This window comes from Haplochromis burtoni, unplaced genomic scaffold, assembly GCF_018398535.1.
Source record: "Haplochromis burtoni strain Fernald_Lab_line unplaced genomic scaffold, NCSU_Asbu1 Contig_66, whole genome shotgun sequence".
Classification (NCBI taxonomy): domain Eukaryota; kingdom Metazoa; phylum Chordata; class Actinopteri; order Cichliformes; family Cichlidae; genus Haplochromis; species Haplochromis burtoni.
Genome location: NW_024582427.1, coordinates 2108978 through 2134970, shown reverse-complemented (window position 1 = coordinate 2134970; position 25993 = coordinate 2108978). Strand labels below are relative to the sequence as shown.

Here is a 25993-nt window from a genome sequence, read left to right as displayed (position 1 = left end):
GAGTCAGTCAGAATGCAAGTGGGTTTTATAACTTTAATGGGTTTTTTTCCCAGTACAGCTAGTGTTTCAGCTCTGATGTCAGAGCATCTCTGAGTCCAAACCAACACTTTCCTCTTATTTTATTTCCAGAAGTCACATAAGAAAGACATAACCAGCATTTGGTTAGCACAGCTTTGCACGAAGATAAAAATAAAGAAATTTAAAAAAGAAAAATCCCAAACATTCACCCTGGTAGCTGCTCTGAAGCTCACAGATGAAGACTTGTTTAATCAAGTCTGAAAGCGGCACATTGTGGATTTACCGGGACTTCCTCATTCACCAGCTGCAGGAGTCTCAGCAGCTGTCCACAAAATCTAAAATAACCCTTCTTGTTTTATGGCAAATTTAGCCACCATAAAATAATCCCAAGCAAAAAAACACGGAACAGTTATTTCTTTCAATTACATGAAACCTTTCATTTAAAAAAAAGAAAAGTCAAAAGCCTTTTTAGATTTTAATGCAATAAGAAAAGCAAAAAGATAAAAGCGTACACATGAGTAGTGAGAGGAAGCGAGGTTAAGACTTCATGGAGCTGGACGTCTCCGGCCAGTCAGCATGGGGAAATCTTCTGGCAGCAGGGCGTGAGTCCTGCAGGTTGGACAGGTGCTCTGCTCCTTCAGCCACGATCTGATGCACTGAACACAGAAAACAGCACTTTAAAGCCTGAAACTAGACCAGACGCCACATCTGGATGCTTTTCACTAAAAATCCAGTGTGTGGTGTTAACGCTTTCTTCCATTTCCTAGGCCTTTTTATAAAAACAAAACCAAGCTTAGCTCGTATTACATTGTGCAGCCACAATATTACAACCAATAGATGAAGTGAAAATCATGCAGTTCACATGATTTAGCAGCAGCCCTCTTTCTTTGTGGGTTAATATCCCAGCGCCTGTGCAGAACATGGTTAGACCATCCTCTAGTTGCCTTCTTTTCCTTGACCTCAGTGGAAAATGATGTGGAGGAAAATTCCTCAGGGCTAGGAAAAGAAGCACAGTGCTTCTCCACTCAAGACACAAGACTCCTCAATACTTCAGAAGTTGTTGAGAATGTCCTGAAGATGGACTACAACAACTTTCATAGGCCACATGAGAGAAAATATTAGTTAATAACCAACGTCTGGATTTTAAATAAACAAGAATAAACAGCCTATAAAGAAAAAGGACATGTTGCTTATCCAGCTTGTAACCCTGCCTCTATTCAAGCTTAATTAATGATAACACCAATGTTGGCAGTGCTACAAAGGATGTAACTAATGCCGACTAACTCATGACAGACCTTAAAATTCACTTTAACAGGTTTTTATATGTAAATAAGCTTTTAACACAAGGAAATAACTTGATAAGAAGATGCATTATGCTCATAGTTAACCTTTGGGTTTGACGTCCTGTAGTCAGCAGTGTGTCCTTTGCTAAAGGAGGCAATAAAGGAAGCACTGAGGTACCCTACCTTTTTCTAAACACTAAGGAAAATAGCTCCTGTTGTGGCTGCCACACAGATACTGTGCTACAAATCTCTCCAAGCAGAACTCAACTATTTATCTGCTGCCATATTTTGCACCTTGCTTGTTCCACACCTTAGACCCAACAGTTTACCCTGAGTCTCTGGTATCGCTGCTCACCTCATTATGGAAGCTGTGTCTGCACTCCAGCACGCAGGTGTCATCCGGGCTCATTTCGTCATGACAGATGATGCAGGGATCCTCCATGTTCAGCTGCAATCGACATGCACAGTCAGGCCCTGCTAAACGCTCAGCCAACCCTATCAATGCTGCGCATACCAGGCTGTATTAATTAGCAAATGAAACTAGTTCTCAATAAATGCACTCCTTTTGTTTGATGTTTGCTCAAAGGAATCGATTTTTTTTAAAGTAAATTCGAAGATTTACTGGTCACTAGAAATGAGTTACAACTCTGATCAAGGCTTACAACAGCACTGCAAGTCGACAGCAGGAAAACAACACTAACAGTGAAATGATGAAAATGTGCAGCTTCAAACTTGAACACTACTAAATGATGATTTTTGGACTCACAGCGTTGGAACTTCTGACTCTCTGTTGTCCGATTGGCTGCCACACCGGTGCTGGGTTTATCAACGGAGGGGTAGCACACTGAGCTGGACTCCCACGACCCAGAACGCTGGATCTGGTCGAGTTAAACCTCTCCTGAGAGGAAGAAATGAAGTCAAATAGTCAAGAAAATACTTTCTGCAAGCCTCCGCAAATCCTGGTATCAGTCACCTGAGACGGGACCTGTGTGATAAAGTAGACTGCAATATGCTTTTTACTGGTTAGTTTTAAAAAGCGTGAACAGGCCACCCTCTTCTGGCTGAGAACCATGACCTCAGAGCTGGAGGTGGTAATTCTCATTCCTGATGCATCACACTCGATTATGTAACCATAATGACTGAAATTATTCTATTATTCAGCTCTCCTTCTCTTGTGTTGTTCCTTCATTTGCCAGAAGCCGTTATCCTTACTCACATTGGTCAGAACAGTCCAACAATTTTGAGATGCTAGTCTTTCTATCAGGGCATCATGATGGTCCAAATATACCATTGGTTTAGACAACAGATCAGTCCATAATTGGACAGATATGGTGTAGTCTGAACCCAGTATTTGCATCATCTCCCAATTTGAGCTTCGACCAGGAACCTCACTGCAAACCCTTAAAACCACTTTAAGAATGCGTCTACCTGATGGTCCAGGATCAGTTGGGTCACACCTCCGACTACATCCTGTAAAGACATGCTGCTAAAACTTCCACCGCTGGATGAACGCAGCTCCTGAACAAACTTCATCAACTCCGACCTGAGCACACAAACACAGTTAATACATTTTATTAAGTGGGTTTGAACACTATGGTCTAAATGTGAGTCTGCAGCAGGAGGATGACACTTTTCTTTTTAAACAGCTGCTCCAGTGTTACCTTGTATAGTCAGGGAACATGGTGGACAACGTCTCCATGGCTTTGCCGAACACTGTGTTTGGCTGCTGTCCTGGCTCCGATGTCCTGATTGGATGTTTGTGCTGAGAGGGCGGGGCCGGTGCCTCAGCCGCAGGGGGAGCAGAGTGGTGGATGGGTGGAGGAGTGCCGCGTGAGGCCTGAGCTGAAGACTGAAGAGTAAACTCTTTGGCTGTTGCAGAAAGCTGCAACATCCACACAGAAGAGTAGGAAGAGTTAGAAATGTAATGTTACAAGTGAGCTAACAGAGAGATCCTGATCAGGACGTTCGGCCCTTTATCCAGTTCACCATCTGACTGTTAGCTGAATGTGTAATAAATATGAAGTAAATAAATGCTGTCTCATTCAGTGCAAAGGAAGCAAACTATTTTTGACTTCTATTTGATGCACAAAAGCTAAAGAGAATTTATAATAAATGAAGAATAAATCAACATAATACACATACAGCTGCAAAGCTGCTCATGTGATCAGCCCAAGTTATTGATATAAATAAAGCTCAGCTGAGTGTGTAATTTTATTTTTAAAATATATATCCTAGAGAGAAAGCTCTGAGTGCTGTGAGTAAACTAACTTTTTGTACTGGTTTTACTGGAGCAGCTGCAGGTTCAGGATGGCTGTTGACCGGATGCATCTCAGTGACTCGCCTGCCGGTGTTCACCTGATCCATCTGATCCTGGTACTGCCGCTGTGGACCGCGTGGAGACAAAATGTCACAACATCCATGCAGAGCCTCTCATAAACATGCAGACGGTCAAATGATATCAGATTATGTATATCTTAAAGGCAGACCGACTGTGCGTGGTTTTATTTTATCAGGCTGTTCTGGAGTGTCATAAGGTGTGGGATGTCATACGGTGATCTCTCCACACAGGTAAAATATAAGCTGCTGCGTTAAATTCAGTCCACCCATAGAGGTGATGGGCAGGACTGAAGACCTCTCAAGCAATGACAGCTAAACATTTGATGGAGACATTTTTCTAAATGACTGTATAAGGCCTGAGTTTAGTATCGCAGTTATATGCAAAATCTTTGTCGAGTCCTGCTGCTTATGAAGCTGCCCGATCTCACACCTGCGCCACAAACATACGTCTGATCTGAAGGGTTCTTGTACCTCAGCAGTGGAGATTCTCTTTTCCACTTCTTTGATCTGGTCTCTGCAGCTGTTTCTCGCTGCTTCCAGGTCTTGATTTGGGAATCTGCAAAGAAGTCAGATATCACACATAAGCCTGAAAACATCTGAGCTATATCCGGTCCATTCCAACATCAACACCGGCCACTGGGAATATTCACATTCCCAAAGCACCAAGACCTTAATAAGATTCAGCTCATCGAGGCAGAGCCAACCGCTCTCCACTGGCTCAGTAAAATGACGGTGTAGGAGTGCATACCAGGCCGGCATGCAGTCTGGTCTTATGGCACCAGACATAGCCCTACCTCACTCCAGTGCTTTAAAGAAAATCCATTTAGTTTGAACAGGAACAAATTCCCATCCTTTTTAACTCTCATCACTGCTGCGAAAAGCTTCATAAAGAAATTTTAAAAAGTAATTTTCATCTGGTGCATGCAAAAAATAAAAGAGTGCTGCAGACTTAATTTATTTTTGCAAACACTGGACCTTTAAACACAATATAGTATAGTCCCTTTTGTTACTTTACTTAATTACATGCATTGTTTGACTGAGCAGATTTTACTCAGTGTCTTGCTACAGATTACTTTTGGTACTTTAAAAACAGCAAAAGCACTTCAACGTTTCGAGGCCAACTCTTTCCTGCTCTTACCTGTGTAGTGCTTCATCCAGTTTGTTCAGCAAAGCCTTGGCGTCTGCCAGCTCTTTGTAGAGGCCGTGCAAGCTCTGATCCCGACTGCTCTCCATTAGCGACAGCTGGTGAAGTAACACAAGCGGAGGATGGGTCGTCATTATTTCAAGTCAGTTTTTGAGTCAACAACGTGCCCCCAAAAAAACCTCTACCAGCAATAAATAATACATTAAAATAAACATTTCTTGTTGCTAAAAGAGAGCTGTGAGGGACTTGAAAAACATCAACATATGTAGTCAGAAATAAGATGTATCAAAGCGTAGGCAATACCAGAGCTGTGTGAGACCTCCTGGTGGCCGAGCTAATCAAGGCTTTACATCGTTTGATCTCATCCTCCAGACTCATCTTTTCAGCTGCTAACTGATTACTGGAGGGAAAAAAAGGTGAGAGAGAATCTTAAAAAAAAGAAGAAAAAGAAACTTTCACTTTAAGTTTCATTGTCCTGTCTTACCTTAGCTCCAAGAAATCATTCAGCTTGGCTTCATAGCTGGTTTTCTTCTCCTGGATGCTTTGGGCAAGTCTACAAATAAAAAGACCACAAAATTGAGAAAATTTAGAGATTAATGTAAGAGCAGCCACGACACAGAGAATGATTTAAGATAAGATTTAAAGTCTTACCTCCCTTGTTGCTCCAACAGCTCTTCTATCTCCTGCTTTAGGGACCTCAGTGCTTCCTGATTGGCTTTCTTCTCCTTCTGGTCCTTCTTCACCTCATCTTCTAGCTTCTGCTGGAACAGCGTCAGCTCCTTATTGGTTACCTTGATGAGAGAGAAATTATTAATTAAAATACAGACACGTTAAGTTTCAGCTAATGACATTTGTAAATGTCAAATGTATTGAAATTACTTGAATATTGGCTGTGATCTTCTGCACTTCCTCCTGTAGTAAAACGACGTCTTCTCTCTCGCCTACATTTACTTTGTCATTTGTCATTTTCTTGATCTGCTGCTCCAGCGACCTGTTGCTCTTCTCTTGCTTGTTGATGTCACCCTGGAGAAAATATGAACAGTAAACGACAACTTACTGTAAATACTGAAGTAACACTGGTAAATGTTCAGATTTTACATTGAATCCATGCAAGTACAGTGACTTATAGTCTCTCTCAGTGCGAGACTGGAACAGATGTTAAGCACTTATAATTTGTGCAGTAGATAAGACTACTACTACTACTATTTTTATTAATTATATTTACTCACAGTATAATTATTTATTTCTTTGTTTTCTGTAACAACTGTCTTGTTTTCTAGTGTACTTACCTTTAAATATTTGTCTATTATTATTTATAAATATACCTCAAAATTACATTTAATTACAGGGGATTTACGCTCTTAGTCTTAGCCATATTGTAAAGTGTTACTGAATATTTTAAGCTTCAGTAAATAAAACTCCACTAACAAAATACTTGCTATGAATCACATTGCTGGAGGCTTTCCTTTTATGGGAAAAACTGTGACTGACCTGGGATTTCTCAAAGCCCTCATGAAGCTCCGTATTCACCGCTACACTCCTCATGGCCTCCTGGCATGTCTGAGGCCACAGCAAACACAACATTTCAGACAGACACATAGCAGTGTGTATTTATGTACATATTCCACTTAGTTAATTAAAAGAAACAAATGTGTTGGTGTTGACCTGCACTGCTGCATGGCTTGCATGGCTCAAAAAGATCTCATTGGTTGTCACCGATGTCCCCAAAGTTGCATTAGTTTCCCAAACTCCACGGTTAAACTCAGAGGGATCAAGATACAGATCCTCGTAGCCATTGGGTGAAAAGTTATTGTCTGGCTCCTGATCATCACCGTTACTCCAAGCAAAGTAGGACCCAATCACTGGCTGGTATAGGGGCTGAAAACCAGATGCATAAGGATTTGGGAGCACTGTATAGCCTTCAGTCTGTGCAGATGAATAGTCATGCATATAGCTTGTGAAACTAGTTTCATCGCCTGTATACAAAACAGGAGATTCAGAGTTATCGTCCAGATCAGCTATTTCGTCCAGATCGTCCAGGCTGGCTCCACGTTCAGCCTGCTGCAGGGACACTGCATGCTTCGCCAGGCCAATACACCTCCCGATCTTTATAAAGCGAAGGGAGTCCAGGAGAAACGGCTCGAAGCCCCCAGCTGCTTCGATCTTTCGCTTAGCCTCAGAAGGGAAATTTTCAAGTTCACCCACCAGCAGAGGGTCTTCAGCTACCAGGGGACCATGTTCGTCCAAGATCTGAGCAAAGTAGCTGCAGGGGGACAGACAGTCCAAATATTACTCGCACTTACATATGCTCACATAAGAAAGCGTAAATGTAACCTCTTTAATGTGTTTGCACTTACTCATACAAACTCTCTTTTGTTGAGTCAGGGTTGTTGTCCAAAATATGTTTATAGTGACTTCTGTGTCTCCTGCTGTCATACTGATCCTCAAATTCCGCCACTTGGTCTCGAAGGTGGCTCGGCACAGTGAACGAATCGAGCGTGTCAAGGAATGATCTGTAGACAGAAAGCTTGATTGTTACCAACAAGTTTCAGCTAAAACATAGTCTCTGCATGTCCATGAAGACAAAGGAACTTACAAAGAATCATCTTCAAAAAACTCTTGGTCCCACTCATCCCTTGGATTAACACTTCTCATCCCAGACAAAACAATAACACCCTGAGAGGAAAACAAGGAAGAAACATTTTAGTGTGACGCCACATAAATTAATTCCTCTTACATGCAACAACTAATATTGCAACCTCTGACCTTTGGCTCTTTCTGTTTCTTTTTCCGGCCTCGACTCTTAGCTTTGATAGGAGAATTCTGAAGGAAGAACAAGTCTGATGAGCATAAAACTAAAGCTCCAGTTTGGTGTTGTCTACTCCACGTTTTGTTATTGAGAAAAATCAGTTCACAGGAATAGTTTGACATTTGAGGAAATTACTTGTGTGGACAAACCAAGTTGAAGGTTTCAGCCAAGAATTCCAATAAAGTGCTGTATTTACTTCTTTAAATGCAGCATTTACCTATGACCAGGTAAACACTTAATTGTACTACTACAAATGTGCTCCCAATTCAATTCAGTTTTATTTATACAAAGCCGAATGATAACAACAGCCGCCTCGAGGCACTTTATATTGTAAGATAAAGACCCTACAATAACAGAGAGAAAACCCCAAAAATGAGCAACCACTTGGCAATAGAGAAAAGGAAAAACTCCCTTTTAATAGGAAGAAACCTCTGGCAGAATCACGCTCAGGGAGGGGCAGCCATCTGCCATGTACAACTGGAGGTAAGGGAAAGAAGACGGGACAAAAGGAACGTTGTGGCAGCCGTTACTCAACCGTGCCTCCAATTGAGTGTGTGTGATAGTTAGAAAGCACTCAAAGGTTTAGAAAAGAAAAAATTTATATTAATGTGTATAAGAGGCTTATGGCGAAAAGTCCTTGTGTGCTCATTTTGAGAATCCACAACTAATCCCTGCTCTAAATCATCTATGGTGATAGTACTAAGTAAAGACCTCCTTAATATCGGTCTCTCACACACACACACACACTGCCACACACACACACACACACACACACACACACACACACACACGAGTCCCATCTGCTGTTTAAACCTTCAGTTTGGGAGGGGTAGCCAATCAGAATAAATCTGGTTCAGAGGGGAGGAGCTCAAATGTACTGTTTTAGGCAGAGGATAAACAGGCCTTTTGTCCCATTTACCCTCCCCTCAACTCCAACCGGTCATGGCAAATGTTTGCCCCTCCCTGAGCCTGGTACTGCCAGAGGTTTCTTCCTGCTAAAAAGGAGTTTTTCCTTCCCACTCTCACCAAGTGCTTGTTCAAAACACCCTAAAATATAGTTTTAGTACTTTCCTCACCACCAGTGTATTTCTGAAAACGTCAAACTAATCCTTTAAGTTTATAGACCTGCAGCCAGATATATTTTAGATTTCCAAAAACCTTACATTTTGACTTTCATCTGACTTTTTTAAGACCGAACAATGCCCATCTGAAAAACAAACAAAATAAAATCATGAGGTAAAATGAAGGCTCTCCCAATCAAAAGTTAGTCGAGCTCAAAATACTCACCCAACATATCAAAATATTCATCCAGAATAGCGTGGCAGGAGACATACTCATCCCTATGCTCGTCCATAGTCCAGATAAAGAGCCTCATGTCATGTGGCGGGGCCTGTTTAAGGTATTCAGTCACAGTTAAGCCAATGCTTGAAAATAACTCCGGGCTCGTGCCCAACTTCTCTATAATCATATCCTGCAAAGGTCCAAATTTTAGCAGAAGAGACAAGTCCAGTTGCTCCAAGCGTCCTTCGTAGCGTTCAATGAAGCTCTGGGCAGCATTCAGACCTGCAGAAGAAACAGTAATCCATTTAACAGTATGAATACCTTAAAAAGCCACTTGTAATGCAACAGAAACTCTTCTGACACGTATTTCAGAGTATCAGATTAAGTGGATAAACACCAACCTCCATCATTGAGCCGGTGCGCCCAATTGCTGAGTTTGGGATTTATGTTCACACAGCTACTGAGCTCCTGGATAAATACACGAGCCCAAACCCGGTTGTTCCTCTCCAGCAGCAGCTCAGCAACTTGTCCTAAAGTCTCTAGCTGCTCCTGCTGCCAGTTCAGCATCCTTCCAGCTAGCTGGTTCCCCCTAGCAAAGTCCAGCTCCAACCAGGGTTTCAGACTGCTGAAGAGAACAGAAATATGGAGGCCATTCTCCCCCCTCAGAAGCTCCACATTCTGGTTGATCTGCAGAAGAACTCGATCTCTGTACACTAACCAGACTGAAACAAGGGAAACAGACAAAAGGTGAATCAACAAGTGTTTGGGTTGAGAAAAGTCAAAATGTTAAATTCTAACTAAAGGAAACCTTTTTAACAAAAATTTTAACAAAGCTACAGGAGGCACCTTTCTGCTGACTCGGAGCTGCCGAGTCTTGCTGCTGTTGCAGAATCTGCTTATCCTCCTTATCCTGAAAAGACACTTTATGCTGCTTCCTCCTTAGCTTGTGCTCCTCCTTTGATTTTAACTTCTTCAGACTGAAAAACAGCAAGAAGTAGTACAGATTTTCAGAAAGCAGCTGCACGTGAATGTGAATCATAAAACTCCGGTCATGGTTCGATCCCCAGGTTCTGCTTGTTGAAGTATTCTAGGAGAGAGAATCAACTCTGAGTAGTCCCTGATGCATTCACTGGAATTTCATTGTGCGTGTGAACATCAGGCCAAGTGTTAAACACAAAATAATAAAAATACTGGCGACGGCCAGTGTTCACTGAGACTCAAACCTGTCCAAGATTTTTTTAGTAGACACACTTAACTTGTAACTCCTACACTGAATCACACTTTGTAGCTGAGCCGTTTGAAATAGAAGAGCTCTGCAGATACTGTGACGCAAATTTTAAGAATGTCAGAAAAAACAAATCAGCACACCGGTCTCACGCGTGACTGAACGAGCATCTTTGGCAGTCATTGCAATTTGGGTGTTTAAAAGCCCTTACTGGTCAGGGAAATCTTTGAGCTTGGCTTTAAGTGAACTGCCTGTACACACAGGACAGGCATGCAGATGAGTCAGCTGCTTGTAGGTGTGAGACGGACACACTGTCACTTTATAAATTCAAGAGGGAGTTACCGAGTCCCTGCTACAGCCAAAACAGCTGCTGACACTAAAGTATAAGCAAGAGTGTGAAATAACCAGAACATCTAGCTGGTAATTATTAGCTAGTAGCTACATAGTTGTTCATTTTTTCTTAAGTTCACAAACATCCAGAATGAACTCTGTAACTTCAGCCTCACCTTGTACATTTCTGATTCACCTTTGGCTTCTTCACAGTCTGCGGTTTGGGGACTGCAGCTTCAAACTGAAAAGACAGAAGAACTCAAGTCAACAACAACTCTGTGACTCATGACCAGAGTTTCTACGCCACCCCCTCAGAGAGCTTTCGCCTCTCACCTTACACTTCACCACGCCCGTCGGACAAAAGATTGTTATACTACAGATCTGACCGATGCAGTCTGGAGTCAAACAAGCTTCTTGCAGCAAATCCTGCAACACAAAAACAAGTAGGTTTGTTCACAGCTGGAAATTGTAGCTTCATGATAACAAGAAAGCAACAGAATACACAGAAGGATGATGTAACAAGGTCTAAATTCACCTTTTCACTCTTTTCTGAGAAGGCTGACGCTTTCAGGGTCTTCCAACATGTGACGTGATATTCAACTGTGCAGTCCTCACAGCAGCATATCCGAATGAAGCCCTTCATAAAGTAGAAAAAACATTATGGTTTCTATCTTTTCTATCTTTCTTTCTTTCTTTAAACTGTGAAAAATTGACTGGATGCTGTTTACTTTAAAATCTGGGTCAGTAAAGTAGATTTCAGCTTTCACGGGGCAAAGACATTTGTCAAGGCGACAAATGGCATCAGGAAGGGGAGGAAACTTGCACAACTCTATAGCATCTTCCAGAATTTCCTAAAACGAAAGAAAACATGAGCAATGTTTGATTCACATCACACATTTGTTAAAATATAAAGCACCTGAGACTCACCTTGAAACAGTCTGGCTGTGTTTCTTTGACAATCTCTTTTGTTAAAGGCCAGGTGAGTTTACCAGGTGTTATTTGATTCTTGACCATCTGCAGGGAATCTAAAAACTGCTCCAGAGCTACTGCAAACCTGCAAATCCACACATTGTACAGTTTGAAAATCCAAAAGTCAGAATCAGTGACAAAACTGCTGTTAACTGATGTTAGTTGTGTACCTGTTCTCCCTGAGATACAACTTGCCAAAGGCGTAGTAAACTAGACACTGAAACGTCCTCTCGTCATATGATTTGATCTTCTCCAGCAGTTTTTCTGCTCCTGTCAGTTCCTACATATGAACGACAACCACATATGAAGTGAATGCAACAAAGTCCACCTTGTTCCACTTTGCTACTGAAAATATTTCCTGCCTTAACTGCTTTATCTATCAATCAGAACTTGTTTTTGCAACAAGGATGTACGGTGACTTAGCTGTAGTCCCTGGTGCAGAATGGTGCTTCTGCCAAAAAATAAAATTTGACCACTTTGCTTAAAACTTACCTCTGGCCGGCCGATCTGTATCAGGGCTGACGCATGGCCAAACAGTAACAACAGCTCATCTATTGTTGAAAGTCCAAGTTCCTGAGGAGGAGGAGGAGGAGGAGGAGGAGGAGAAGAACAAGAAGAAGGAGAAGAACAAGAAGAAGGAGAAGAACAAGAAGAAGGAGAAGAACAAGAAGAACAAGAAGAAGAAGAACAAGAAGAAGAACAAGAACAAGAACAACAAGAAGAAGAACAAGAAGAACAAGAACAAGAAGAACAAAGGACATTAATCATTCTGTTGAAACTTTAAATCATCTAAAAGGATTAAGATTAAAACCTTTACTTAGTGCTTCAAAAGTAATTGTTTGTACAGCTTAGGGGAGCAGAAACTTAGTTTCTTCCTCACAAGAAGAGTTGAATAATCTCACAGGTTCCTATTGGGTTTTTCTTCTTCTTAAATTGTTTATAATGAAAAGTGAGAGGAAGCATGGTAGAAGAGGAAGGAAGTGACTCGCCAGAATAGGCTCCCTGCTCTAAATCAGCAATTAACCCCAGTGAACAACTCACTGGGGCAAGATCTAAGAACCTCGACCTAATTTCAAACAGAAACTTTTCATTTTTAATCCCAATTTTACATAAAAAAAAAAAATAAGATAAACATTTATTATCCTCAATTTACATCTTAGGCCAGATCTTTTAATTTTTCTGACTTTTACAAAGACAAAAATATTTCTCAAAGTTTTCTGCAAGATTTTATTTACTGCCATCCTTTTTTTCTTTTTTAAAATCTTGCACTTTGACGGACTTTGGTCTGTATGTGCGTATGAAGAGTGCTACGTACATAAAGACAAATAATCCAGTTAAGTTTCGTTTCAGCGCTATGTCATCATCTCTAGAAAGGATCAGTGTAGTCACGCCTGCAGTTAGTGCAAAATGCGGCGGTGCAATTTTTAACCGGTAGTAGGAAATTCGATCACATCGCTCCGGTTCTGGCTTCCTTGCATTGGCTTCCCATTGAATTTAGGATTGGTTTTAAAGTCCTTTTATTGGTTTTTAAATCTTTAAATGGTCTGGCTCCTGTCTATTTATCTGATTTGCTGAAGCCACATGTTCCTCCTCGCTCGCTCCGTTCAGCTGAGCAGCTGCTGCTGTCGGTCCCTAAGTCGCGGCTGAAATGCAGAGGAGACCGTGCCTTTTCAATTGCGGCTCCGATGCTCTGGTATAACCTTCTCCTCCAAATTAGACAAGCGTCATCAGTGCAGGTCTTTAAGTCCAGATTGAAAACCTATTTTTATTCCCTGGCTTTTAACTCTGTAGGAAACTGACACCTTCTTATTTATTTTATTGTATGTAATGATTTTATGGTATTTTTAATTTGGTTGTTGTTTTGATCTGTGTTGTTCAGCACTTTGGTCTGCCTGGTGTGTTCGTAAAGTGCTATACAAATAAACGATGATGATGATGATGATGATGATGATGATGATGATGATGATGATGATGATGATAGTGTGAGAAATGTGGAAAAAACGAAAAATTTGTACACAACACTGCAAATTTGCAGACAAACAAACTATTGACACATTTTTTTTGTATTTGGAGTTCATTGGGATTCATACTTTAGCCTTTAGCATACTTTAGTTTAGCCACAGTAAGAACTAATATTACCTTGGTTGTTACAGTTTCCAGTAAGGTCAGCGCCCTGCTGAAGGCCTGCTCTGCGTTGCGGGTACGGAGGTCAGCCATTGCAGTGTGAGCATCTTCCACCAGAGATCTGAACTCTTTCAATCTGTCGGCTTTACCGTCAACCACTACCTGGCTCTGAACAGAGGATGGCCACTTTATGTAACGGTACTGCTGATGACTTTGAAGCAGTGCTAAATGTGAGAAACTTACCTGTTTTCCAGGATGACTAGTTTTGCTCTTTGATTTCTTCTTTGCTGTGGCGTTGGACTCTCCCTTTTCATTCTTTGAAAGCGGCTCGCTTCAGAACACAAAAGTTTTAAATTATGCTTAAACATTTCCCCTGCTGAAGTTGTTTTTCTGTGCTTGACAGTACTGTCCAATGGAGCCAAAGGTTGTGGTAGAAAAGTGAGACAGTTTTTATGGGTTATTAATAGTAGTGTTTTCACCAACCTTTTAGATGGTTTAAGGTCTTTACTGTTGCTGTTCTTCTGTGGAGTCCTTTCAGTTTTTCCTTGGGAGAGAATATCAGACTTTAAAGTGGACCTTTTCTGCTTTTTCCAAATTTCCCATCTTACACACACACACACACACACACACACAAACTCTTACAAAGTTCATATTAAACATACAAAATTCTAACTAAGGCCATCAGTGTTTATACAGGTAATCTCTGAGTCCCAGAGCTCAGTGCCTCAGACTGCTTTAAACTGGCAGGGACAGAAAGGGAGTCAACAAGTTTGTTTCAGCCAGAATATGGACCGAGTGGCTGCAGCAAGGCCCAGTTTATGTTAAATAAGGAATATATTCAATTGTTACTCAAAGTAAAGCCTAATCTGATTTCTGATCCTCCTAAGAGGAAGCAAAGTTTCACCTTGATTTACTCATGTGAATGCAGTTATGTTTGAGCAGCTGAGTAACAGCAACAAGAAGAGATATAACTATATTCCAGATATCAAAACATTTATAAAAGTGACCAAACGGTCCTGTAACTTTCTTCACTTTTCTCCAAGTTTTTTTTAAAAGCCAAGTTGAGCCAGCTGCCCTCGAACACCATCAAAAAGGCCTCAATTTCTGATTGTGAGTGCTGTCAGGAGTTAATCAACAGTCTGTCAGAATCACAGCTGATGGGTTTCACTGATTTGAACAACAAATATCTGAATTCACAGCAACTCAAATTTGATTCTATTCATGTCATCAACTGCAAATAAGCCTAAATTTGTATCACTTCATGGTCATCATACATATTCATGTCATGTGGCAATTTAGCAATAAACTTCAAAATAAGCCTCAGAGCCTCAAAGGGTTAGTTTTCCATACTGGAAAGTGCAACTATATGATGAAAGATAAAAACCAAACGGATGAAAACACACTCACTTGTTTGCTTGTCCATGTTTACTACCTGTTAACACACAAATAAAATATCAACTCTAAAATTAAGCAACAAAACATGAGTCATACTTTTAAAATGTGACAAAACTAAAGCTGCAAATTTTCATCATCTGAATGTTCTTTTAAAACCACCACCATTAAAATTTAAATCGATACCAAAGAACATCTATAGCTGAAGATCATGAGACCATAGTTATCAATACATATACATTTACAAATATGCATAAAAAGGAATTAATAATCAATCGTAGAATTAAAAAAAAGGAAAGAAACAGAACACTGAAATAAGAAACTGAAACAAAAACCAAAATCAAAGTCAACTTAAATGTAAACGCTTAAAACAAAAACTTAATTGAAAGAAGAAAAAAACAAACAAACAAACAAACAAACAAACATTACAAATACTGTTACTCATTTTCTTTCTTGCCACTTCCATTTTTCTTTCACATATAAGCTCTTCTGTATTAAAATATCAATATTTTGACATTTCCCCTTTTATCTTAGACAAACAGGTTTTGTTCAGCATTTTTGATTGAAAACTGGATTATCAGAATTACTATTAATCGTTTATCAATTAAACCACTCTATTAAAGATTTAATTCACTTAATATTTCGACAAAAATACTTAAAAATCTTATCCTTACCTAACAAACTAATTTATTATTCTGCTTTACTGACAACCTCAAATGATACGTTACAAACCTTTGGGGACGTGCTGGCAGCTGGATGACTCTTATGAGATGGTGTCACGAGGCCGAGTCTTAAACTGTGAAGAAAAAATAAAACTGCATGAAATAAGAATTTTACTAGCGGTTATTACCAAATGCACAAAGCACATACATACCTTTGACCTTGCTCTAGTGGTCCAGCTGAAATCAGAGAACAGAAATATCAGTTTGAATTTGGAGGGATATGACAGATTATTTTTTCACTAAAACCCAATAACAGGATCTTAATTGGAAGGTAAAAAGTGGAAACATTCAACAACAAAACAAAAAAAGAAATAACCCTTTGCCATTAGCCACTGTAAGAAGACAGGGTTTTTAAGTTTACCTGAGACATATCCTCGAGGTGGGCCTGGATGAGCCATTGGATGTGTCGTTGTGTATTTGCAGAACTGCGTTTCCAGATCTTTTACTCCCTCGTGGTCATCTTTACAGAGCATCTGGGCCAACTTATTTGCTTTGATTGCCATTTCATAGTGTCCCAAGGAGAACAAGGCCTCACAGTAACGGTAGTGACCCTGTACAAAAACAAGAAAGAGGATTTCTTCATCACAGCAGCTGTTTGCTCACACAGTTCACATAATAATGCTCAGTGTTGCTGTTCAGATAAGGTACTGTACACTAAAGCCAAACACAAAGTTACAAGCATGGTGGGTGGCAGTATAATGCTCTAGGGCTGTTTTGCTGGTACATTGCACAAAGTGGATGGAATAATGAAGACGGATGACTACTTCCAAATTCTTCCACTTCACCTCAAATCAGCAGCTAGATGTTTGAAACTTGGACACAGCTGGGTGTTCCAGCAGGACAATGTTTTGGAATGGATAAAGCAGGCTAACATTAAGCTTCTGGGAATGGCCTTCCCAAAGCCTCAACCTCATCTCCATTGAAAATGTTTGGACTATTCTTAAAAGCCGGTACTGTGCCAGGAAACCAACCAATCTAAATGAACTCTACCAAGAGAGGTGGTTAAATACCCAGCCAGAATTATGCTATGCACTTGTTGATGACTACTAAAGGCATCTGGTCACGGTGCAACTTGCAAAAACAAAACTAATCCAAAGAAAAGTAATCAAAATCTGTTGTGACACAGACTTCAGTCTACTCTAATAACAGAAACTCAACAGAAATGAAAGCAACAGTGGAGCAGAAATTTATTTTACCGAATACGAACTTAGAACATTACAAACAAAGATTATAATTAAGACAAATACCTTTGCCCACACAGGTTTAATCAGAGTGGCACGTTTTCCATCGCCGACCGCTTTTCTGAAAAGTAAAAATAAAAAGTTTGGATCGAAAGATCCACGAGCTTGTGACTTGCTCTGCTTCGCAAAAACAATCTGCAGTAAAACACGCCTCAGAATGGGTGTGGCGTAGTTTTACAACAATCACAGGTGCAAAGTGAAAGCATTTATGACAAGTTGTTTTCAGTAAGTTTCGGGCACAACTTAAACTTATCCAGGTACACAGAGAAGAGGATCAAATGTGGAGAGGTTAAAGCTCCAGCAACGCTTGTTTTACATACAACAACTTGTTTTTAAAAAATCCGATGAATGTGTTTCTGCGTGTGGTTGTTATGCGTAAGTGCTTCCAATACTTTTTGCAGTATCAGATAAGGGTAATAATGTCCTCATGTGTATTTGAACTAGACAGATGGCAAAGCTTTTAGAACATGTCTGTTTTTTTTTGTTTTTGTTTTTTTAATTCGCTGCGAATAAATAGAAAGTCCACTTATTCTTTGGTTTAGGTCACTTCTGTCTTGGTTGAAGACAAAAGTGACTTCCTACACAAAGAAAGCTGGTATTAAAACATCTGTCAGCCTAACAGCTTTTTAAAAAGGCCAGTTTCAGTTAAATATTGACTTTAGATCAAGAGTAATTAAATCAAGAGGTTAACAGCACTGTGTTGACATATTTGGTGTTAAATTCACTATTTTATTCCATAGACAGACACTAGGGGTTGGCGATAGAGCCTTACAATCATGAGATGATATTTAAAAAAAAAGAAAAATTGTAATTATATTTATGACAACAGAGAAAAAAAAAAAAAACCCTGAACAACATTTTGATCCATTACTGCACACAGAAAAAAAACAATATTTATTAATGAAGAAGCATTGAAAGGCATTTCCATCCTTTTTCAATGAGCTAACGTCTCTGATGACACACCCTAATTCAAATTGTGTACAAGAAACAATGGTAGTGACTTTGAGCACAACTCAAATATAAACACCGAAGTAACCTAGGTTGTGTTTCCATGGGACATTTTAATTTAAAGCGTTTACTACCTTAACAACAATTAAATTAACTTTACCTTGTAACTCCTCTGAAGCCTCCACAGTAGGGTTACATAAGAGAATTGAAACTGATGAATATTGTCTACCTAGGATGTTGTGGTTGCGTAAACCGTTTCCTGTCATGTGGAACGATGACACCAGCCAATGCTCAACCCAGTCATTTGTTTACTTTGGTCTTACATCCAGAAATGCATATACTATTATATATTGTACATATATTTATTAGTTTCAGATGTAGCCATTCTTGTATTTTGCTTGTTTACATTATTGTATTTTGCACAACTCTGTTGCTTGTGAAGCTCGCACACAAGAATTTCACTCACATGTGCTGTACCAATGTACCTGCACATGTGATGTGACAATAAAAGTGATTTGATTTGATTTGACATCATCAGCTGATAGCATCTCCTCCTCACCTGCCATCACAGCCTGGTTCTGCCTCAAGTGGTGAAACACTCGAGGCATTGCTAAATCATTCTATCCTAAAATTACAGTTTGATATCACTTAAAACTATATCGCTGTTATGGGAGATGACAGAGCCCTGATCTAAACCAGACATTTATGTGTTTATATCTATGATAGCCACTAATATGGTTCAGAGAATTTAAAAGAATAGGGTGCCAAGTAGGCTAGAAAGTACACAAAGACACAAAGATCAACAGGAAACGTACAGTGCTTAACAAACCTATTAGGCCACTCACCATAAAAATAAGAGCACAAAATATATTAGAAATGAACCAAATTCATATTTTTATACCCAAATTTGAGCCGGAGCGCTGGATATCTCTGAGGAGTCAGAAATTAATCAAGCAAAACATTCAACCACTGAAATTATTTTTCTGTTCAGGGATGTAAGTGAACAATTAAGAAAAAAAGAAAAAAAAAAGTGCTTTAATATCCTCTCAGCTGTTTTGTAAAACAGAAAATTTAAAAAAACGATTAACAAAAATTATGTTTTAGCATTAATAATAAGATTTTGACTAATGAGACTGCGCACACTTATTGATTAACTACTACAGAAATATAAAAATTCCCCAATGCTGTTAATTTAGGGCAGCTGTGAGTTAAAATTTACAACCTTACATTGGGTGGTGGTATAATCAATTTATTAAGCATTGCTTTTTCTGCTTTTTATCAAACAGAACTGTGGCAAGTGCTCCAGAATGAGTGGTACTTACAGATATTTCTTACACCTGATAAAGGATAGGGCTCGGTTTCCATAAAGTTTGTGATTGTCAGGGCTGGGAAGAGAAATAAATGAATTTCAACTACAAAAGGCACAACTTTTCTTTTTAGTGGACAGATATGTAGAACATGTTTTTTGACATATTTCATGGATTAAATACACTCAGTGACAAGCAACATATTTAGGCTGTATTAAGAAATGTACAGCCACAGTCACATGGGCTTAATGGCCGGCCAACAACATCCTGGCAACCAGTGGTTGCCGGGGGGGTGCATTCCCACACTGGTTGGACAGTGGCTACTGGAGGTCACAAGGTAAAAATTTGTGTCAACAGCCAGCAACCATTCACCAACCAGTCAAGGTGAATATACATTTTTCCCTAGAAGCCAGTGGTTACTGAACAGTCTCTTGGCATATGTGACCGACACCTTATCCATCTCACTATGATGGTGCTGCAGTGTATCACAGTTGTCATAAGGTAAAGGCATGGCACTAAAATGTAATGTCAGAAAAGTATTACTTACTAATATTCGATGGCTTTAGAATAATACTTCACCGCTTCTTCATAGTGCTGTTTCTCAAAGTGCTCGTTTCCTTTCTTCTTCATCTCTTCACTTTTCTGGGGGAGGAATATATTTATTTCCACTGGCAGTAGAGAAATGCATTCAAACACAGGAAGGAAATTTTTTATTTTTTTTTTAAACAGCATTAAATCCATTGAGGAAGCACTTTAAACTTATTGAGCGTCTGAGGTTGTTTTCAAGCATGTTACAACAAGTAGACTGCCTGCTGGGTTCTACTATGAAGCAAGATTTGTGGCTGAGCAAGGTCACGTGAGGACACGCATGCAGCACATTGGTGTCCTGTATGAAATAAGTTCGACATAACCAGGCTTCTTTTCTGTTAGCTGACTGTTAGCTTGACATAAGTTTAAATCCCAGTCAGAGGTAATGGATATCCATTTCTATATTAACCAAGTTTCCGTTTCAGATTACCTTTAATTCAGTGTCAGCTTATTTTTAAGCTTTTTGATTTTTGTCCCCAATCTAAATTATTTGATGTTTTACTTGCTATGCCACAATATGATCAACATTCATTGTGTTTAAAGTTATAAACTTGGAATAATTATATGCCTTTATGTCCATGTTCGAACATGGATACTTATCTTTAATGTGTAGCTTTTATTCAAACTGTGAAGCACTCGGATACTTTTCAAAACACCATAAAGATGGAGTTAGAAACCTTGTTATACTATTACTACTACCACTAAATTTTTAAACAGTAACTCACTGATGACTGTAAAAATTTAACAACGTCAGAAATCTGCTTAGTAGCAGCAGCTAAACAGGCCCAAAAGAAGTGGGGCAGGGAGAGAGGGTAGAAGTGACCTGGGAATTTATAGTCTGACCATCAATAGGTTTTAATCTGGGTTTCAAGTCATTTTTCGCATTGTGGTCTTTGGTTCTCCTTTTGTTGGTTTGCAAAAAAATATCCTTGATATTCCAAACCTGTCACCTCTCCTGGTAAACACTGTCAAAGTATCAGAAGCCCCTTTATCATTACTACCTAATCAGCTCAACTCTACTCGTTCTTGGTCATTATAGCAACGCAACCGAAAATCCCACGACGTCATCTGTATGAGATACAAGTAGCAATGGAGGATGTCGAATCGATGGTATAAATACTGCTCACTTTCTGGCTTTTTGTCACATTCTGGGTCCAAGGTGTTGGTTTTTGTGCAGCCATGTCTCTCATGGCCGGGTTTCAAAAGCTCTCATGACTCATTTACTGACGTTATTGATTGCCCAGACAGTGGCTTGCAGACTGTTGACATCACATTTCCAGATTGAGCCATCTTCCTTGGAACTTCGGCGCAAGAAGGTACTTAAAGTATTTGGTACCAAGTACTACCACTTAATGGAAAACCCTAAAAAGCGAGTCCAGTTGAGCTGAGCAGGCACCAGTGGGGGAAAAAAAAAAAAAAAAAAAGACTATGAGAAACAGTGTGGTGGCTCTTACCTCAACATGAAAGTCCAACGGTGGAGCCATCAGCTCCTTCATCCTCCTATCTTGGCTGCTTCCCAGATCCTGAATAAGCCTGGCATCTGAACAAAAGACAAGTCTCAGCTTTTAAAACACCACCACCGAAGTCAAAGAAAATTATCAACAAACCAGTTCACTGTTTAGAAAAGGGAAAAAAAACAAACAAACTATGAATATCACAGACTCAACACATAAAGATACCCACAGGAATTAGTAGAGCTGAGCACTCAAAAGCAGATACTGTGTCTTACACTCTGTGAAGATGAAGTGGAGAGCTGTGAAGCAGGTGTGCCCAGAGTTGAGCTCAGTCATTTGCTTTTGTATATCAGGTTCTCCTGTCCGCAGCAACCAGCGAAACACATCATCCAAGACCTCCGCACTGCGCTGGTTTCAAACAAAGTCAACACACCATCACACATAAGCACTGTTTGTACAGCTGCATTACATTTGTACCCATTTTGGACAAAATAACAAAAATAACAGAAAACACACTGCACATGCACACAGGTAATCAGGTGAGACCCTGCTACCAAAAATACATTTTAGGTGAATAACTCTGACTTTTGACATTCACGTGTCAGAAATCAAATGAAAAACTGGTCACTTTTTAGAGCTCTTTCTTTCCAAACTTACCAAGTTAAGCCTGTTGCTAAGTAGAACAATATGTTTTGAATCATTCCTTTTTACCTGGGAGAGAGAACAAACAAGCACCTGTTAGAAAGAAAATGAGACTTACAGACTTATCTTATCTGTGTCTGACTGACATATTTAACTTACAAATCCTCTCTCCAAGGCCCTGAAGATGGTTTCTACTATTTCTATTCTTCTTATGTGCTTTAGATTTATATCGTTGTTTTCACTGAAAAGAGACCATTACACATTCTATTAACAGTTTAAACACTGATGATGAAGAGGTATTAACTGCAGGTAATTATAGCTGTGCTTACTTTGCGCTGATTAGACCTATTTCAATAGCCCAGCGAACAGTACCGCACTCATCACGCTGCAGCAGAATGGGAAGCCAGAAGGAACAAATTTTCATTCTCTGCACTGCTTCTCTTTTTTTGTCAACAGGGATATCATACCATCGATTAAAAATGTCCTCTGGAAAAAAAACACATGGAGAAAACAATGCAAGGTGTTAAGCGACAGCAAACAGAAGATGGCACATTATAGGATGATTATTCTATTATTCTTAAAAGAGGGAAATAAAACATTAAAAAAATGTTTTTAGTGATTATTACTATTTTTGAACAACTAAACTCAACAAAAATAATTACTTCACTGTTAAATCCAGTCACAACTAATGCATATATAAGAGGAGTTTGTAACCAAACTAAAACTCACTCTACAAAAGAAGTGAGAAAAAAAAGAACTCAGAAAAGTACATGTAACAAAATATATCTACAGTAATTGTCTAGGTCACAACATAGGACTACAGTGATTGAACTTAATATATTATTAAAGCTTCCTCTATCATTCTCATTGTTACATCTGTACTGGAGACACTGCTTTATACAGTCAGATCCACAAATCTTTGGACAAAAACTTTGTCATTTTGCCTCTGAGCACCATCGCTGTGAATCAAGCAATTAAGATGTGACAAAAGTATTGCATTACTTTTTTATATACAGGACCTGATTATCACAGGCTCAAAATTACTTGAACAAACTTCTGAATGTGTGTTGTTTTCAATACTTGTGTAAAATTCCTTTGCAGTCTGTGACTGCCTGAAGAAGATTGTTTTCTGGCACTCTGTGGCTTCGGAAACTCAAAAGCTCCTCTGTTGAGCTGAGATCAGGTGACTGACTTGGTCAGTATAGAATATCCAATTTATTTTCCTTGAGAGACTCTTGGGTTGCTTTTGCACTATGTTCTCGGTCATTAGCCATTTGCACTGTGAAGCACTTCCAATAAATTTTACAGCATTTCTCTGAATCTGACCTAAAAGTACAGCCCTGTACTGCTACTTCTATCAGTAGTCACATCATCGCACACACTAGTGACTCATTTCCACTGGCAGTCACATGTGGTCATAGCATAACATTGTGTCCATAATGTTTGATAGACAATGTGGTATGCTTCAGATCAAAAGCTGTTTCTCTTCTTTTGTGTATTCTCCAATTTTCCCATCGTTTTGGTACAGGCTCATCCTGCTTTCTACTATCTAAAGACAGAATTGAAGACTACGACACCAGCAGTGTTTTAAACATGCAGGGCGAGGACTCAATGGTGAGCTACATGATGCAAAGTTGAGGCATCTCGCCCTCAGTTTGAGTCATCCACCCACATCAGTCAGACAGCTGTCCTGATAGCATCTCCTATCTTATCCTAGATAAATAAACTGGTGCAAACTGTAACAGCTGCATCGGGGTATATAATTTCCGGGTATATCACATCACTCCTCTATCTGAGAAAACATTATTTCTATAGGCCTCCAAATCTTTCTATGAAAAACTGAGATGGTCAGGTGGGATGAATTTTCTTTATTCTACAGTAATTCATCAAAGGAAGATTCCTACAAATGCATATAAGGGTCAGTGTCAAATCACCTGTGTTCATTCTTTTCAGTGACAAAACTAACAGTCTCTCTTTAGTAAACAGCACCCTTTTAACACCAAAGAGGCTATGTGCAGCTGCAGACCAAAGATGTGACCCTTGCTCTAAGATTAGTGCAATATGCAAGTGAGTCTAAAAATGTAAGTGCATGTTTTTACTTACGCAAGTAAAAACATGAAGTTTATTCATTAGCAATGATATTATACATTTGAGTTATTGCATAAGGTGTCATTTAAAAGGGTTGCTCAACATTAAATGTAATAAATTACTGATTGTATATGATAGCGGTCCCCAACCCCCGGACCGGTACTGGTCCGTGAGTCGTTTGGTACCGGGCCGCGAGAGTTGAGGCTCAGTTGTGAAATGTATGGTTTTCAGGGTTTTTATCGGTTTTCAGCATTATTTTGTAAATGGTAAATGGCCTGTATTTGTATAGCGCTTTTACTAGTCCCCACTAGGGACCCCAAAGTGCTTTACACACCCAGTCATCCACCCAGTCACACACACATTCACACACTGGTGGGGGCAAGCTACAGTTGTAGCCACAGCTGCCCTGGGGGAGACTGACAGAAGCGAGGCTGCCATATCGCGCCATCGGTCCTTCTGGCCAACACCAGTAGGTGGTAGTGTCTTGCCCAAGGACACAACGACCGAGACTGTCCGAGCCGGGGCTCGAACCAGCAACCTTCCAATTACAAGGCGAACTCCCAACTCTTGAGCCACGATTTTGTTATCGTTTTTATCGTTAACTCTGTTTTCCTGGTCTTTTCACGTGTGTTATGAATAAATCTTCTTTTTTTTCGGTACCTGTACTAGTTTTATTTTGTTGTATTTATCCGCGACACCTTAAAGGCCGGTCCGTGAAAATATTGTCAGGCATAAACCGGTCCGTGGCGCAAAAAAGGTTGGGGACCGCTGGTATATGACATGAAAGAACACAGTTATTATCAGATTATTATGATGACCCAGTATGTAACGTTAATTCTAGAACGCCAATTTGCAGTTCTGAAACATTACCTCTAATGTTACGTATAATTTACTTGATAAAACACACTTCCCATAAAAGTATATTAAATACAACAATACCTGACAAAAAAAAAAAGTACTCATTTCCCCATGTACATTGTCACAAAAAGAAAAAACAATGAAAATCATGTGGGTGAAAAAAAATAAATCACTCAACATTAGTATTATAGGGTTAATTCCTTATAACTGTTTGGGCAGCTTCTTACCTGATGGACGAAAGGTGATGACCATATCTTCCATTTTCTGAGTGACCAAAGGGGGGGAAATGTTAATCAGTGATATAAAGGAAAGAAAAATAAAATAAGTAAATCATTTTATTAAAAGATTTTTAACTCACCAAAGGTGCTCTGGTGCTGCCCAAGACACCACTATCAGAATCAGAGTCTGAATCTGACATTTTGTTCAGCTCTGTAAAAACATTCACATCAACCACCAACGCCAATTTTACAGTACATGCTAAAAAGATGTAAATACATTTCTGTCGATGATTTGAATTTACTTCAGTGAATGCAAATCAACAAGCAGAAGCTTCTGTCTATATTACAGTGAAACTACAACACAACTGACCATACAAGAGAAAATCTAGTTCAATTTAATGAAGCTTGGCTCCACCTCTCTGCAATAAAATGTTCAAACTATTTAGATATTATGTGAAAAAAAAAGCTCTTAAAAAAAATAAAATCTATCACACCATAACCTGCAATCTCACTGAATGTCAGCTGCCTTTTGTTCTGTTCTCTGTTAAAATAATCCCACGCTGTCTCAATGTGGTTCGGGCTCTGGGAAGGCCAAACTGGCAGACTGATAGAAAACCACAAAGTGAAAAACTATCCAGGTATATTTTTACAGCACTGGCAGTGTGTTTGGGATCATTGTCATACTAAAAAATAAAGCCGTTGCCAATCAGATGTTTTCCAAGACTTTCAGATATTCTTCATCCGCTATAGATATTTTTTTTTAGGCTTGCCACTTCTAATTCCACTACTTAAGTTGTCTCAAATTTTTGGTGGTTCCATCATGCTGCGGGGCTGTGTGGCCGGTGCAGGGACTGGGAATCTTGTCAAAGTTGAGGGACACATGGATTCCCCTCAGTATCAGCAGATTCCGGAGACCAATATCCAGGAATCAGTGACAAAGCTAAAGCTGCGCCGGGGCTGGATCTTTCAACAAGACAACAACCCGAAACACTGCTTAAAATCCACTTAGGCATTC

The 25993-nt window shown here is 39.6% G+C and overlaps 1 protein-coding gene across 2 annotated transcripts in view; it reads right to left on the bottom strand.

Moving 5' to 3' along the window:
* Positions 1–49: 49 nt before the first annotated feature.
* The window catches only part of ttc3 (tetratricopeptide repeat domain 3), a 27889-nt gene continuing 1945 nt past the window's right edge, over positions 50–25993 (bottom strand). The window contains exons 2-46 of one of the 2 annotated variants that reach the window (XM_005923152.3): positions 25119–25189; positions 24988–25024; positions 22144–22300; positions 21974–22055; positions 21830–21883; positions 21448–21580; positions 21173–21258; positions 19678–19772; positions 19146–19208; positions 16882–16936; positions 15996–16185; positions 15787–15811; positions 15645–15708; positions 14928–14952; positions 14004–14064; positions 13764–13851; positions 13536–13688; positions 11889–11969; positions 11567–11676; positions 11355–11481; positions 11156–11278; positions 10963–11064; positions 10761–10853; positions 10604–10668; positions 9719–9849; positions 9274–9594; positions 8879–9154; positions 8755–8798; positions 7549–7605; positions 7379–7458; positions 7140–7295; positions 6448–7045; positions 6274–6342; positions 5662–5805; positions 5434–5573; positions 5267–5335; positions 5086–5182; positions 4777–4880; positions 4110–4194; positions 3570–3683; positions 2963–3183; positions 2730–2844; positions 2068–2199; positions 1657–1749; positions 50–674 (exon numbers count right to left, since the gene is read on the bottom strand). In XM_005923152.3, coding sequence (XP_005923214.1) covers positions 564–674; positions 1657–1749; positions 2068–2199; positions 2730–2844; positions 2963–3183; positions 3570–3683; positions 4110–4194; positions 4777–4880; positions 5086–5182; positions 5267–5335; positions 5434–5573; positions 5662–5805; positions 6274–6342; positions 6448–7045; positions 7140–7295; positions 7379–7458; positions 7549–7605; positions 8755–8798; positions 8879–9154; positions 9274–9594; positions 9719–9849; positions 10604–10668; positions 10761–10853; positions 10963–11064; positions 11156–11278; positions 11355–11481; positions 11567–11676; positions 11889–11969; positions 13536–13688; positions 13764–13851; positions 14004–14064; positions 14928–14952; positions 15645–15708; positions 15787–15811; positions 15996–16185; positions 16882–16936; positions 19146–19208; positions 19678–19772; positions 21173–21258; positions 21448–21580; positions 21830–21883; positions 21974–22055; positions 22144–22300; positions 24988–25024; positions 25119–25178 — 5286 coding nt within the window. In that variant the 5' untranslated portion in view covers positions 25179–25189 and the 3' untranslated portion in view covers positions 50–563. The remainder of the gene's footprint in view (positions 675–1656; positions 1750–2067; positions 2200–2729; positions 2845–2962; positions 3184–3569; positions 3684–4109; positions 4195–4776; positions 4881–5085; positions 5183–5266; positions 5336–5433; positions 5574–5661; positions 5806–6273; positions 6343–6447; positions 7046–7139; positions 7296–7378; positions 7459–7548; positions 7606–8754; positions 8799–8878; positions 9155–9273; positions 9595–9718; positions 9850–10603; positions 10669–10760; positions 10854–10962; positions 11065–11155; positions 11279–11354; positions 11482–11566; positions 11677–11888; positions 11970–13535; positions 13689–13763; positions 13852–14003; positions 14065–14927; positions 14953–15644; positions 15709–15786; positions 15812–15995; positions 16186–16881; positions 16937–19145; positions 19209–19677; positions 19773–21172; positions 21259–21447; positions 21581–21829; positions 21884–21973; positions 22056–22143; positions 22301–24987; positions 25025–25118; positions 25190–25993) is intronic. The other variant, XM_005923153.3, reaches the window with a different exon arrangement.